The sequence below is a fragment of the Nothoprocta perdicaria genome, unplaced genomic scaffold (assembly GCF_003342845.1).
Source record: "Nothoprocta perdicaria isolate Ctin4 unplaced genomic scaffold, notPer1 scaffold_132, whole genome shotgun sequence".
Lineage (NCBI taxonomy): Eukaryota > Metazoa > Chordata > Aves > Tinamiformes > Tinamidae > Nothoprocta > Nothoprocta perdicaria.
This window is the reverse complement of record NW_020454450.1, coordinates 320,951-335,514: the sequence shown is the minus strand read 5'-3', so window position 1 is coordinate 335,514 and position 14,564 is coordinate 320,951. Positions and strand designations below refer to the sequence as shown.

At 42.9% G+C, this 14,564-nt stretch overlaps 1 protein-coding gene across 1 annotated transcript in view; it reads right to left on the bottom strand.

Moving 5' to 3' along the window:
- ITGAV (integrin subunit alpha V) overlaps positions 1 to 13,103 on the bottom strand; it is a 39,306-nt gene extending 26,203 nt beyond the window's left edge. The window contains exons 1-5 of the mRNA XM_026033729.1: positions 13,054 to 13,103; positions 12,600 to 12,727; positions 1,242 to 1,333; positions 918 to 1,032; positions 680 to 717 (exon numbers count right to left, since the gene is read on the bottom strand). Of these exons, the coding sequence (XP_025889514.1) occupies positions 680 to 717; positions 918 to 1,032; positions 1,242 to 1,333; positions 12,600 to 12,727; positions 13,054 to 13,103 (423 nt within the window). The remainder of the gene's footprint in view (positions 1 to 679; positions 718 to 917; positions 1,033 to 1,241; positions 1,334 to 12,599; positions 12,728 to 13,053) is intronic.
- Between the last annotated feature and the right edge of the window lie 1,461 nt (positions 13,104 to 14,564).

Below are 14,564 nucleotides of genomic sequence, written 5' to 3'. Positions count from 1 at the left end.
AAACAAAAAGAAAGAAAAAGGAGGAAAGGGAAAAAAATAAGTATTGGTATTGGTAGTGAGATACTTCTATGGAAACAAAAGTTTTAAGTAACTTTGCACTGCTGAATTTGAACCTTGAAAATTTTTTCTCCTTTCATGTTTCTAAAGATGTTTCTCTACTTTCTAAATCTGTAACTTCTCTTCAACAACTTGCAACCAAAAGCTTTTGCAACCTCAGCATTGGTCTAACAGATGTTCTAACACTGTAAAAGTAAACAGTGAAAATTAGCAACAGAATATTAGAAGCAGTGGAAATAAGCACTTATTTGTGCAAAGTCTTGTTCCCCAAAAGGACCACYCATTTAAAGTTCTAAAGTTTAAAGTTTTAAAGTTTAAACTTCAGAAATTCTAGAGCTGCTTTTTTTTTTTTTTTTTATGAGCACTTCCAGAAGTTTTTCTCATCAGATGCCAGATATGCTGTTCTAACGTTGCACAATTCACACAGCAGTGAAAAGCATCAGCTAAAACACTGTAACAATTTCTGCCCATTTCACATACTACAGGGAAACAGTCACATCCCAATAGGATTAGAAAGGAGGGAGGGGCTCAGTTTGAGTGACAGAATGACTCCTTAAATAGTCAATTGAAAATTCAGTGTCCTCAACTTCCCAGGGTATTTGGATCCAGATTTTGCTCTTGCCTGCAGAGGAGTAAGCAGGTCTGGATGTTGAACACCACCTGGAGGAGAATCCAGATGCCTGGACACAGCACAGGGCTTTTTACTAATTGCCATCACTTTTTCTAATTGTTTCTATTTGCATGCTACATGCGAAAGGGAGAAACACCTRTAAAAAGCAAAATGTCTTCCAAGGTACATAAAATATATTATAAGAGAAGGGAAACTCCAAAGAGAAAGCCAACAAGTGCAGAGGACTTACTTGACCTGCAGGGCGCATACTCCACGGCTCGAGACCCATCCAGCAGGTAGCAGGTTCCTACGGGCTCCCTCTCCTGCTTYGTTTCTGTCCTCCAGTGATACAAAGGGGCACAGGCCTAAGGAGGACASGGCAGAGAGAAAACAAATCCTTCTACAAAATGCTGGGGGGAATGGAGTAATACAGCGAAGTTCCAGCTATGCCTAGAATAACAACTTCCTCCCCAAGCCCCAGTTTTGGCACATTTATCCTGCCACCCATCCAGAGGATGTTGACACCATCTGAACCCTTTTACACTGAAACATCTGAAAGGCATCACTGGCTTACCAAAATTTTATCATTTTTGGATCTCACAGAGGCTCCAAACCACTGATGAGACTTAAATTCCAGAGGATCACCAGGAGCAAAATCTCTGTTGCCTAAAAAGAAAATGAAAAAGAAGTTCAGTTTCACAGGACACTGTACATCATGAATAAAAACAAATAACAGACATGTGATGCACAGACACAGGCAGAAAACAGTACACTGGAGATTATCCTCCTTTTACAGTAATATTCTCAAAATGAGGATTTTTTAGTTCAATTTTATACCTAGGAACAAATGCAGTTAAAAAAATATATACATACACATGCACACACAAGACATTAATACAACATTGATTTGTTTTAAAAGCAAATAATTTATATTATCTTTGTCAAGGTCACAAAGAGCATCTCATACTTAAGATGCTTGATTTTCATACTAGATTAYGGTCCTGTTCACTTTGATAATCACTGTCAAATCTAGTCTGTACTACTGCTTTTGGAAGAAATATTGCGCTGCCTAAATTATGTGAATTTTGTCACTGACTGCTATGGGAACAGGAATTCTTCTGCTCTTCTGCCAATTTTGAATGTTTCTGTCCTGAGTGCCTACAAGGCACAGCCATGAGCATGCTCACAAGCCTAAAGCTGAAGGGTCTTCCATCTCAAAAATGATGGCACTTGCCCGTGCTGAAGAATGTGTCAAATAAGGGGAAAAAAATGCACTTTTTAATGTTAACTATTCAACAATAGCAGATGTTTAGTAGTAACAAGTTTGTGAAGAGCATTTTGTACCAGAGTGAACGCAAAGTCTTTAAATGATTTAATATTCTTCATTTACCAACACTGAAACAATGGAAGCTTTGTTAGCCTGATGAGAAAAACTCTGAAAAAGAGAAGAYTCTGAAAAAAAGTCTGAAAAGATTGCTTAAGAAAAATAAATAAAGGCACCTAAACTGCTGGTTTGTGGTGCCTAGAGCTCCGGGAGCAGTGAGGTCACAGCCGGCCCTCAGCTCCCAAGGGCTGGCGGGAATCCCACAGCCCAGCCCGGCCATGAATCAGCACCTCCTCGCTCAAGACCTGTGACCACTTGAATCAAAACTTCCTCACATGTTTTACACCTTGGAAAACACGCTCTGCCTTCAGGCACTTTATTGCATCCATYGGGAAATCCCTGAAGAAAGGACAATAAAACTGATTCTAATCTGCACCATCAGCCAAAACGAGGAAGCATCTGGAATACCTTCTTTTGCCTTCAGATTGGGGTGAGGTAGATATCCAGGCAAGAGTGCATAACATTACTAAAAACTATTTTTATTTCCTCTTCCAATTACAACAGAGGCAAAACTGGCCTATAAAAATAATCACGTCCTTCTGCCTCCACCCTCCTTGCAGAAACAGATTCAAGAGTCCTGCATGTCATCTGCTCACGGAACAGAAATCCAGAGACAGAGCTAGATACATTCAAACAAGGAACTGAAGTCCTGAACTTCCAAAATCTCTGTTTTATCACCTTCTTTCACCTCAGGATGCTCTAAGGATGCAAGCTGCATGACGGGGTTCCTCTCAGTGAAACTGCCCCCAGAAGGGGCAGCAGCTCTGCCTATTTACCCACTGCCACACATTCCATGTGCCCTCCGGACACAGCAGCCAGCAGCATTAGAGCAGAAAGGAGAGTCCTACCGCACTCTGGGTGGGTACTGTGTGTGCTATGGGTGAGCAGCCGTTCAGCTTTACCAGCAATCTCATTTTATCATAGATTTTAAGGATTTTTTTCCCCCTAAAGCTTCAGCTGAATGCTGAACATGGGGACATGAAGCAGTAAAAAAAAAGAAAAAAAAAAAATAATGAGTGTTTCTTGGTGCCTCTCGTGGTGGCACCAAGATGCTGCCAAAGCAACCGCTCGCTGCCTTCTCCTTGCGCATTCCCAGCACTGCCCTGGGCCAAAGACGAGTCCATGTCCAAGAAAGACAGCAACAAACTTATTTCTCCTTAACTTTTAGAGGATAAAATATTTTTTTCTGCAGCACTGAGAAAATGTGATCATCTCTAAACCAGTAGGATAACATTAAGGATAACATTAGAAACTCATCCCCTATTTTATTTCAGTAGGTAATTATCTAGGCTTTCAGGCATGGTCAGAAGCAATGACTTTAGAAGTAGCATTGTTCATCTCTGAAGGCCTAAGAAAAACAAACTGGGGACTCTCATGCTTAAAAGCATAACAGTGGAACATATTCTATTTATCTATTCATTCCATCTTGGCTAACTATATTGCATTCACTTAGAACACATTTACTATTTCAGAAACATTTATAAGTTGTTTTGCAATTARACAAATTGCTTGTGTGCCCCAAACAACTTTTGTTGCAAGGTTGAAATGTCTTATACTGGGTTTAACKTCTTACATTGGATTTATCCTCTAAAGCCTGCAGATTCCTTGTGGGAAGGGAGTTCCTATACTGCTTAAAGCTGACTACAACACAGAAAAATGTGTTAAAGCACAGGAAAGACTACAATAAGTGGGAGCGGGGGTGGGGAAACATAYACTTTGGAAACATGGACTTTTTAAATAAATAAATGCTGACCAAATCTGATGTCAGCTCTCATTTAAAAGAGAAAAAGGAACTTCTATTTACCTCTACCCCTTAAAAAAATTCCCCTATTCCAACAAAACACTGTGTAAATAYGTTATAAAGCTTTCCCTCTCTCCAAGAAAACAATTCCCCAAGGAAATCTGGAAAACACCCCCGTCATCAAAATCCCCATTGCACTGCATGAGAAAACATTCGGGTTTCTGTTCCYGATTGGGGAAAACAAACATTAAAAGCATTTACTTGTGGGTCCTTGCTGAAGTAAATCAGAGTTAAGATAAGGTGTTTCAGTTTACTGCAAAGTACATTTATCGAGGGAGGTCACGGGTCTGACTTGTGCAGTTCTGTGCTGCAGTTAAAACAAGGAGTCTGCCTTCACTGCTGCTTTATCACRTTAACTTTTCAGTAGTGGTAAACACTCCCCACCCCTCAGGACCTTTTAAAAACATTAAACAAAGGGAAGCATAATACTGGGAGGATTACAACATGCAAGGCTTTAAAAATCAAACCCARTGTTTTGAGAGAATACAGTGAATCTCACTGCTGATACAGTTCTTACAGACACTGCGGTTTTTTTCATGCATTTCTGATTTTTTTTGCAGTGTCCCCAGTAAACCTAASAAACGTTTTTAAATTGTCAGTCAAATATATCTAGATCACACAAATTAGGYTGTGACTAGCTTTATTCAAGAAAATATTCCAATTTCTTCTACAAAACTATTTGCCAGATTAAAATCCAGCCACTCCAGGGACTTCTAGTTGATGGTCATTAATTCCAGGATTATTTCATTTGACCATAGGCTGTTATTTATAACTGCAAAGGAAGCTTATGCCATGTTTTTTCCTTTGCTCTTTCTCACTGTACTCATTGTACATGTGATCACATTGTACATGGGAGTCATTTCCCATGACTCTTCCATTGGGGAAGAAGGGCTGACATGCCAGTGCTCAGCCTCATGAGCCTCCTGCTCAACAGTGCTCAGCCTCACAACATGCTCTCCAGGTGGGGTGATGGGTTTGTGAAGTGAAGAACAGAAGTGCTTTTAAAAAGTGTGTTACGTACACTCACTGCTACTGCTGCACCAATGAGACACGCTCATCTCATTGCACTGACTAGGATTTTAATTTATATATCGAATCTGTAGTATCAGATAGTAAGTAAAAACTGCATAAAAGGAAAAAGTCTAAGTTATCTTCCATTAATAACAAAAAGACCRAAAGCATTCTCGAGAAGGGAAGGTATATTTCTGAATTTCCTCTAGATGTTACCAGTTACAGAAGCAACGAGGTTATTATTGAGTGTTTGCAGCTGGTCAAGTGAACAGAGCTGGCGTCTGCCACGTGTAGCCCACTTGGAAGCCAAATCCTTGCTGTTTGTACGGAATGAGGGAAGAGGACTACACACATCTGCCCCAAAGAGGCCTGAACCGAGACAGCAATGAGTCAGGTAGAGCAGCCTCCACTGTCTCTGCGCTAGGAACACTTGAGAAACTCTAAGATTTAAACACTCACCTGATTCACAAAATCCCCTGGAATAAACTTCCTCATAACTAATGAAAATTTCATGAAAAATGATGGTCCCAGTTCTACGCAAACGTCAACTCAACACAGGAAAGACAACATTATGCAATGTACAAGAGCACACTTGTCATCAACCAGAATTTCACATAGAACAAGGCATCTGTCTTTCATCTAAACATCACAGAGATTTCAACCTTGCTTAGTCAACGAGCCAAGAACAGGCGCAAGTTTATCTGTACTTGGAAGTCCCCGTTCTGGGAGGCAGCTGATGCCTCCCACGGCTTTAGATAACAAAGAGCCCGTGATAAGCAGGGCTTGGGAGCTTCCACGCTTCCCCTTCCTCTTTCCAGGGCATGGCCCTCGCAGCTTCCTCCCAGCTCTGCAGCAACAACCGCATCTTCTCCCTTGGCCTCYGGTGAGCGAGAGCCTTTGTGCTCAGCCACGCCACTGAGACCAAACAGGAAGAGATGGTCCTCACCACAGCCGGGGTCTGGTGCTGATGGAACCAATGGTCTCCGAGACACCAACCTCCCAACCTTTTGCAGCCCCAGGAAAATAGTCAGGTAAAAATAAAGCAGTCCTTGGTAGCAGCAAGTTACTTTCCCAAACTATCAATCTCTCCCAGGCTCGTCTCCTTATTCCACAGGTGGAGAAGACGGAATTGTGAACAACCAACTCGTTCGTACCAACGATCAAGACCTCCAAAAGCAAATTTGAGCCTCAACTTCTTATGCAGCCATGGATTCCCAACATCAGCAGATCTTGAATGGTGCCACACCGGCAACCAGAGCTCCACAAAGCAGCTAACTTACCCATTTCTGACTAAATAGGTCACAGGCAGATAGAGCGGCGCCAGCCTGGTGGCTTGGGCCGGCAAACAAAGCCCCTATTGTGCAGAGGCACCCACGGTGGAGGGGGGACAGAAAACATCTTGGAAATGCCAGGAGGAATTCACCAGAGGAAAACAGGGCAAGGTTTAGTAGCATTTTCCCTACCATTAGCTTTCCCCTATCCTTAGCATAGATCAAAATGATCAGTTTTGAAGGATTTTTGGGCAAAAATAAAATTAAGAACAAGTTGTTCAAAATGACTCTGTTGGGGCAAAGCACATGGGAAGGTCCAGAGGGAGGAGGGACAGTAAAGCTATCGGCTAAAGTGATAAGGATTTATCCAGAGGCTACACTAACTTCTTCTCCCGAGGCAATAAAAACACTCAGATTAAGAGGACATTAACACTTGCAATGCTCCTGGTTTTTAGTACTCTATGGTTTCTGCAGGGCACATCCAATCTTCACTTCTGAGACCTGACATGGAGAATGAAAGCAGCAGGAAAAGTCTTTCACCAAAAAGAGGGATAAACCTCAGCAATGTGTGTGTCTGGGGCACTACGTGCAACCAAAGGCCTGAGCAACCATCCGCCAAACCACCACAGCTTTCTGAGCAACAACAAAACCTTCTCAAGAAATCTGCCCTCCACCAGCATAAAAGCTCCCAGTTCCAAGCACAATTCCTTTAGAAATAGCTTGTGGGAGCACCTGCCTTCTCTGTGATTATTCTAGGTGCAGACTGAAGAGGCATCTGCCACAACAAGGGTTCTGCAGTGCAGCAGAATTTCCCCCTTCAGTCCTTAATTCCAGGCCTAAAAGCCTTGTACAAGAAAAACTGTGACGTGCAGGAGCAGTGTTATCACCACAAGCCATTCGGTTATATTTTTAGGATGCAGTTCCTCACCTCCCATCTCCCGTGGTCCTTGGTTGGCAAAGAGTTAGGTCAACAATGAGGAAGAGCAAAATAGCTTGAGGAGGAAGACTGCTTCCTCTTGGAAAACAAGCACGTAGGAAAGTCATTTGGTTTACATTAATATGCTACATATTGCTCACACGTGTACAGCRCCATTAACTCCAACTGGTTACACAGGTCCCTGAAGATTTTCTGCATGCTTGTCAGAATGAAAACTCTCAGTTCTCCCACTCACTACTATCCCAAATAACGGAGGTATTTATCTAGATGCAACAATTAGCTAAGTATATCCACCCTGCTCTTCTACATATGTCAAATTTTAAAAGAAAATAAATACGGTGACTTGCAGATTTTATTGTAGAACGCATTTAAAGCAACTTTGTACTCAGTGCTTTTTTGTCTAATTCAGTAAACTTTCAATTCTCTTCTTGCACAGAAAAAACATGTTCAACTTTAGACAAAAAAGGAGATAATTGTAGAAAATAAAACAGATCTTACAGAAAAACCTTTTAACTTTTCAAGAATCTACTCCCTGGGCAAGTGTGTGGAAATCCCTTCTCATCRATGGGTGGATCCATCTACACAAGCTTGGCTGTGCTAATCCTTGGAGACCATGGGATGAGGAGGAGGGAAGGAGAAAAAAATACATCTTTAATAAGTGTTATTTGACCTCCTCCTCAAAAACGGTCAGAAACAGAAAATGGGCTTTTATATTAAGTTCATCATTCCTTTTACTGCTTACTCGCAAGAAATACGTTTTTGCTGGAAGAAGCTGCTAAGCAAGAAAAGAGGCTGAAGCCAAGCCCTCTCTGTAAGCTTTTTAAAGGAGGAACCACCTTTCCGGTCAGTTTTGTGGAAAAGCCAGATTAGTTCTAGGGCTCACAGAGCCTGCAAAAATATGTTCAAATAATGGTACTTTTTAGGACCTTAGCAGAGTGTAATAAGGAGAGAAAAAAATTTTAAAACACTTTAAGGCAAACTAAGAAACATTTTCCCACTTACTCACTTACTCTTCAATTTCTTTTTTTTTTTTTTTTTTACCTGAAATTTAGATGTTCTCTTATCACTATGGGTTGAAACAGACAAACCTCTACAGTGTTAGTCACAAAATTATCTTGCAKGGAGAAGGAATAAGATTTACCCATCTTGCCCCAGAAATTTTTCTTTTTTTGAATGGAAAGTTTACAGCACTTKGCAAAGGAACCAATTTTCTACATTTATGACATGAAGTAATATAAWCATACTGGCATTTATGGCATTGTCATATGCTTATGGATATTTTGAAGATGATGCTATCTTGAATGCAAGTTTCCCCCTGTGCTTACCCTGAAGAAATATACCCACCTACATATTCTTAAATTCTAAATGGCAACAGAGACATAGGGAAAAAAAAAATCCCAAATATTTTCCATAGCAATTCAATGAAAATCGTGTCAATGGCATGGCAAATGTAGGAAGGAAACCAGGGCATACTAAAAATATGAACACCAGAAATCTTAATTTCATAATGTTTACATTTAGCTATTGAATTAACAAGATAAACAGAAACAAAGTAAAAAAAGAAAAATTTAGCATGTATACAGCACTTCTTTAACAAATCTGTTCCTACCACTGGCTTGGCAGCATAAGCAGTTAGAGAGGCAGAAACAAGCACTGCATCGTCTTTCACTGTCGCAACCTTAAAACAGGATCAGCAAACTGTGCTGATGGGAGGAAGCCTTGCTTGTGTGCTCRGTTTCTTTGCAGCTTTAACCCTCACGTGCTCCTAAGAGGAAGAAAAACCAGTCTGAAGTGTTTGGCTGGCTTCAAGCCTTTCCCAAAGATTCCCTGAGATGCTGCAGCCGTGTACGCAAGGCACAAGCATCACAGCTATAAGTGCTCCTGAAGTTCAGTGCATTTTCCCCACACGTTTGCTATGCGTTTTTCACACACTCACGACCCCGTTAAATCGAGGCCAACGGAGGTCGATGCCCAAGCGCCCGGAGGCCCCGCAGCAGAGCGGAGCGGAGCGCCTTTACGTCGGGCAGCGCTCACGTGCGGAGCGGACACGCAGAGCCGTTGCCAGGCCCAGAGACACGGGCACAGGGGACGTCCCCTCTCCCTGTCACTGATATATCGGCACCTCAGAGGACAAAGCACCCTGTGTAGAAACGGTCACACAATATATATATTTTTCTGCCAAGCAGTTTAAAAATTGTAACATACACTTTAATGAGGTTAGGGGGCTGCTTTTGCTGCCTTTTTCCTTTATCTCTCCAAAACAAGCTAAGGAAAACATCAATGTACTTCTCTACATATTTTAGGTTAAAGGAGTTCTGTACGCCACACTCTACAAAGCAGGAAGGAGGTTTGCTGGCACGGTGCCCTCACTAAACATCTGGGCACCATAATCTTTACCAGTGACGTTTCCACAGTGTGGCTACGAGTGCCAGGAACCAGGAAACACCAACTGGCTCTACAAAAACCARCCATCCCCAAGGTGCAAGAGGTCCACAAACAGAATCCTATCTCTGAGGCGTCCGGCTCCTCTCCTCACTGAACTGAGCTGCTGTGGGCAGGAAGGAGGGCACAACACAGCAATTTTTGCAGAGGCAGGGATTATCAGCTTAGTTATGTACGGCTTTCTTCTGCAGGAGCTGGAGAAAGGGGAAATTCAAGTGAGGAAAAACATCAGTGGGAGCGAGTACTCAAGGAACTCCTCCAAAATTGCCACAGGGCAGCACGTGCCTTCCCTGTGGCTCTGCAATAGCTGCTGCATTTCTGTCACGTAAGCAGCAAGCTCTTGGGCAAGGAAGGCGCCCGAGTCAGCAGCAAAACTCACAAAATAAACCCCAATCCCAGACAGCCAGTGCTGAGCTGCTGAGTTCACTGTGGCCTTTTTAACAGRTGTGGAGGAGAAAGGACCCATGAGGTTGGAGGGAATTTAAAACCAAGACTATGTTTAAGAAGAAAGCAGAAGGAAAATAACAAAAAAGAACTAGAAAAGTAGAAGGCTTAAAAGAAATAGTTACAAAAGATCAAAGAAAACCCCAACTGTCTAACTAAAGATTCATCTTGACACAGAAATGATTTTCTTGTTTTTTCTCCTCCATAATAATTATAGTATTCATCTTCCAGAGCATATAAAAGAACAGGAACAACGACTGATACTGTGTTTTGGGAAAACACAGCACCTGCTTTTGAAGAATTGCTCCTAGGTTTTCAAAGCCATCGGCAATTAAAGATGATAATTATATATTATATATATATATATAAAAATATATTATATTTTATATATATATATTTCTTAATATTCACTGCCATACTTTAAAGCCTGCCTCTGCAAGGAGAAAATGTAACCATGAATCCAAGCCTGCACCCTAGTAGCATTAGGAAGTCCTTAGAAGAACGTAGCTGCATATGCTCTTCAGGAAAGCAAGGAGCAGGGAGGACAGGCCCCCTTTCCTTGACCCCTCCAATACTCTCATATACATTTATGATAGGACCACAGAGGAAGAGGGCATAGAGAACCCTACAGAGGTAGGGCAAGACAGACTCTTTCCTCTGCACAGCACACAAGCAGCAGGGAGAGGAGCAGCATCACGCCTTCTAGCTGGCCAGACTGATTTCCTAGCCCTTGGAATGGGGCTGGATATGGATGGAGAGGCCAGCTGAGAGCTCCTGAGAAAGCCACGAGYGTCAGCGCTTTCAGCACTGGCTTCTCACGAGCTGCACATGATCAGAAAGAAACTCACCTAAGGAAACATACAGAATGTATATCCCTTTTGCCATTAGCAAAAGAGGAATATAATCTCAAAAACAGTCTCCTTTGTATTGCCATGGCTAAATAAAAACTCTGCAGTTACAGATGCTGAAGCACTGCTGGATGAACCTGAATTCTTGCAGAGGTTTCACTTAGTTAGCTACAAAAATCACCTTCCAATTAGCACCATAAAACAGCAGTCAAACCACCTGACTGTCATTCCCCATGAGGGACTCACAAGACTTCCCTAATTCCCTACAACAYCGAGGTGCAAGGGGAGGTTAAACTGCATTGGCAGTAAAACAYTGCCATTGTAACGCACCATTCAGCCATTGTATTATACAAACAGAAAAAATAAAAGACACTTTGCTGGGTCTCGGAGCATTGATTATTTTATTATGCTGGAATACAATGCCCCTTTTTACTTGGGAACAATAGACAAATACAGTATTTCCCAATTCCTTGCAACAGAGCCACAATGAGTTAAAGTAAGCCTGAAAGACATCTTGAGTCTGCTATTTTTACTACTGCTAAATTTCAAGCAATTCACATGCCCAGTACTTAAAGGCAATACTATAAGCTAAACACTGCTTGTAGCACGTACCTTAAGCACAGCAGCATTGCTTTGTTTCTATTTATTTTGCCTGGTAGATGGAAAAACCTATTGCAAACACTCACAGCACAAACTCATAAATGCTTTGCAATTCCCATTTGAAGTTATATTCCTCCTTTCATCTGGCACGGAGGAGGCTGCTCTTCCCCAGTTAAAGTTTTATGGCTGCTACATCGGAGGCAGATGTTCTTTAATGTTAATTAAAGATCATGCTGTTTGTATTCCACACATTGGTGTAATACAAGCCCAAAGTAGAAAATAAAAGAAAAATATTGCTGGCTAACACTGATGTAGACAAAACCTCACACTTCCATAGTCCGTTAGATCTTATTAGCCCTTAATAATCACTTAGAAAATTTTCAGTGGACTGAAGTAAAAAGATAGGTTTTATTTGGTTTCATATGTATCACTACGTATCTTTTTTTCTTACACAAAAGAACTGATAACAGCGCAACTTTCAGAAAAATGCGAAGACCTGAAAAATCTGGGTATCAATAATTGGAGCTTTTTCTCTCTATTGCACTACGGTTTGCAAATAAATGAACATGACTGGGCAGGCTAAAGCCAGGAACAGACTGTAACCAAGTGGACCTTAAAAGCTCAGGTGCTTCCTCTGCCAAACCATATGGGTCTTGCTAATGCACTCCCCTGCCACGCCGGTGTTCTCCCACTGCTCCGAAACCGGCTGTGGAAACCAGGATTCAGCCCTGAGGGCTGGGGCAGGAGCTCTCCCGCCAGCTCGTGAGCATCACTGTGTGCAGCAGGGCCCGAGACCCAGGGAAGCTGGGAGCGGGGGCATCGCTCCYGCTCGGCCGCAGCGCGCCTCACACTCGGCTCCGGCTCCCACCAGGGCATCCGAGCGCTCCCATCAGCAACAGTGCAAAYGTTCATGTACACGCGGGGCAAAAATACGTAAGAGTTAAAAAAAGGAAAAGAAAAAAGCTCAATTTGAAGCTTATACTCTCAAAAAGCTTTCCTCACATGTCACGTTTGTAATAGGTCTCTAATTTCCACTGGGCTCATGGGGGATTGTTCCCACAGTGGATTAGGTTGCTAGATGTTTTAGGGTCACTGGAAAATACATAGGAGGAATACAAACCCATCATCAGGCTAAAACAAAACCAGAATAACAAGATGTGCAGGGAAGCCCTCCTCCTGCCACCCCCTGGTTACCTGTGGAGTCAAATACAATGGGCTGGCAGTTTCTGTTGGAATTCCAGTTGCATTTGAGCACCTGGCCTCCTTCTACAATGTTGTGCTGGGTAGTGTTGGCTTTCGGAGCTCCCACGAGAAGATATGTCCTGCAGGGAAAAGAGAAGTGTCAAAAACTGTAGCATGGGCATTACTTTTTTTTTTAAATGACACCTGCACAGTAAAGACAGCAAAGTTCTTACCCAGGAAACACAAATCTGATTAAAACTATTTTGAGTTTCAGAAAAAAATCCTAATAGGTTCTATCTATCCTATCCTAATAGGTGGGTCACTCTTCAAGCAAAAACGGGCAAAATAAAAATTGAAAAAAAGCCACACTAAAAAAAGGAGATAAATAGGGAGTTGATTAAAAGCATTCTAACCTTCCTGAATATATATTTCAAATAAAATAAATTTATTGAAAAAAGAACATCACTGAGTTTCTTTAATCACGGGGGTACAGATTTCCTGTTCTGCTGCACACATGCATATCTTACAGAGAAAAGGGGAAACAAAAGGGAAACAAAGTCAGTAACTGGCATAATTTCTGGTTAATTTTGTATGGGAGAACAGATAGCAGGGCTTTCGAGCTCAGAAGATACTAAGTGATGAGTCAGCCTAGTACCAGTAAACACAGAGAACCCAAGTTGCTGTGAACCAGATGTTAACACATTAATGGATACTTCTAAGCTTCCCTACATAGCAATAGCTTCCTTATTAAAAGCTGTAGCACTTCTGCACATCTCTGTTCGTGCAAGCACCTTCCCAAGCGCCTCTGAGCGAGAACGGCTCCAGGAGGAGGCTTTTGCAGCTGGCAAAAGTCAGAAGCCCCAAAAGAAGAAAGAGACCAAACGAAAACGGAACAAGAACTTCCAGGAACTGACGCCTCCAACAGAGRCACTTGGCCACTCTCCTTAACAAGTCGTACAGAAATACGGCAGGGACGTAAAACTACACACTTTTACAAGGCTCGGCCCTACACTCTACACAAATTGCTGTAATTAAAACCTTTCAAGCACATGGCAACTTGCCTCCCAGCTCACCTTGTATTAGTGAATGTTTCTATCATGGGATGTTTACAAAAATACAGAAAATCACTCCCATTCTAATCATGTGCATTAATTTTTTCTTGAGAAAACACAGGGTAGCAAAGGAGAAAAACAGCTATATTCACAGCTCTGTATACAAGCAGGGCAGATTAACAGAGGCAATTCTTTCTAATTTTTGTTGTTGCTGTTTTTAATAAAGTCACATTCAGCCACGCAGTCCCATAGCTTCTGCCCGGCCCCATTCAGTATCCTGGGACAACATTACCTGACTCCCARAACAGTTCCTTTAGACTGGACTTCTAAATGCACCTTATTTCAGTATCCACCAAGTGGGAAAAGTCCAAAAAGCAGCAGCTTGCGGAGCTATTATCACTGATTTGTTGTAGGGCTGCCCAACGCAAACAGCTTTGGCAGGAGCAAACTCGCTCCATCCCTGCTGTTCTTTAAGGAACGGGCGACAAACGGGACCGCGGCGAAGCCAGAGGGCGGCGTGGGCACCCAGCGACCCCCCGGCAGGCTGGACAGGGAGCCCCCGGCCAGGCTGCGCTTACTGAGCGCCCTCTGCTMATCCCGGGGCTAAGAGCCTCGCTGCGGGGAGCCGCCAAGTTGCAAGTTAAGGGTAGCAGATAGAGGCCAAGCTTTTCGCAGCACTAAAGTAAAAATTAGAAAGGGAAAGGCCGGGACGTTATCCGCGCGTGCCTCGGGCACGGCGCTCTGCAGGAAGGCAGCAAGGAGCAAGAACGGGACTTTATCCATCCGCATGTTTAGACAATGGGAGCGGGACGGCAGAGCGAGGTGTTGCAAGACGCGCAAGTCAGGGCAGGACGGGCTCCGGGAGCGCCCGCGCAGGCAGGGGGGCGAGAGCGGCCCGGCGCGGGGCGCGGGGCAGGGGGGCGAG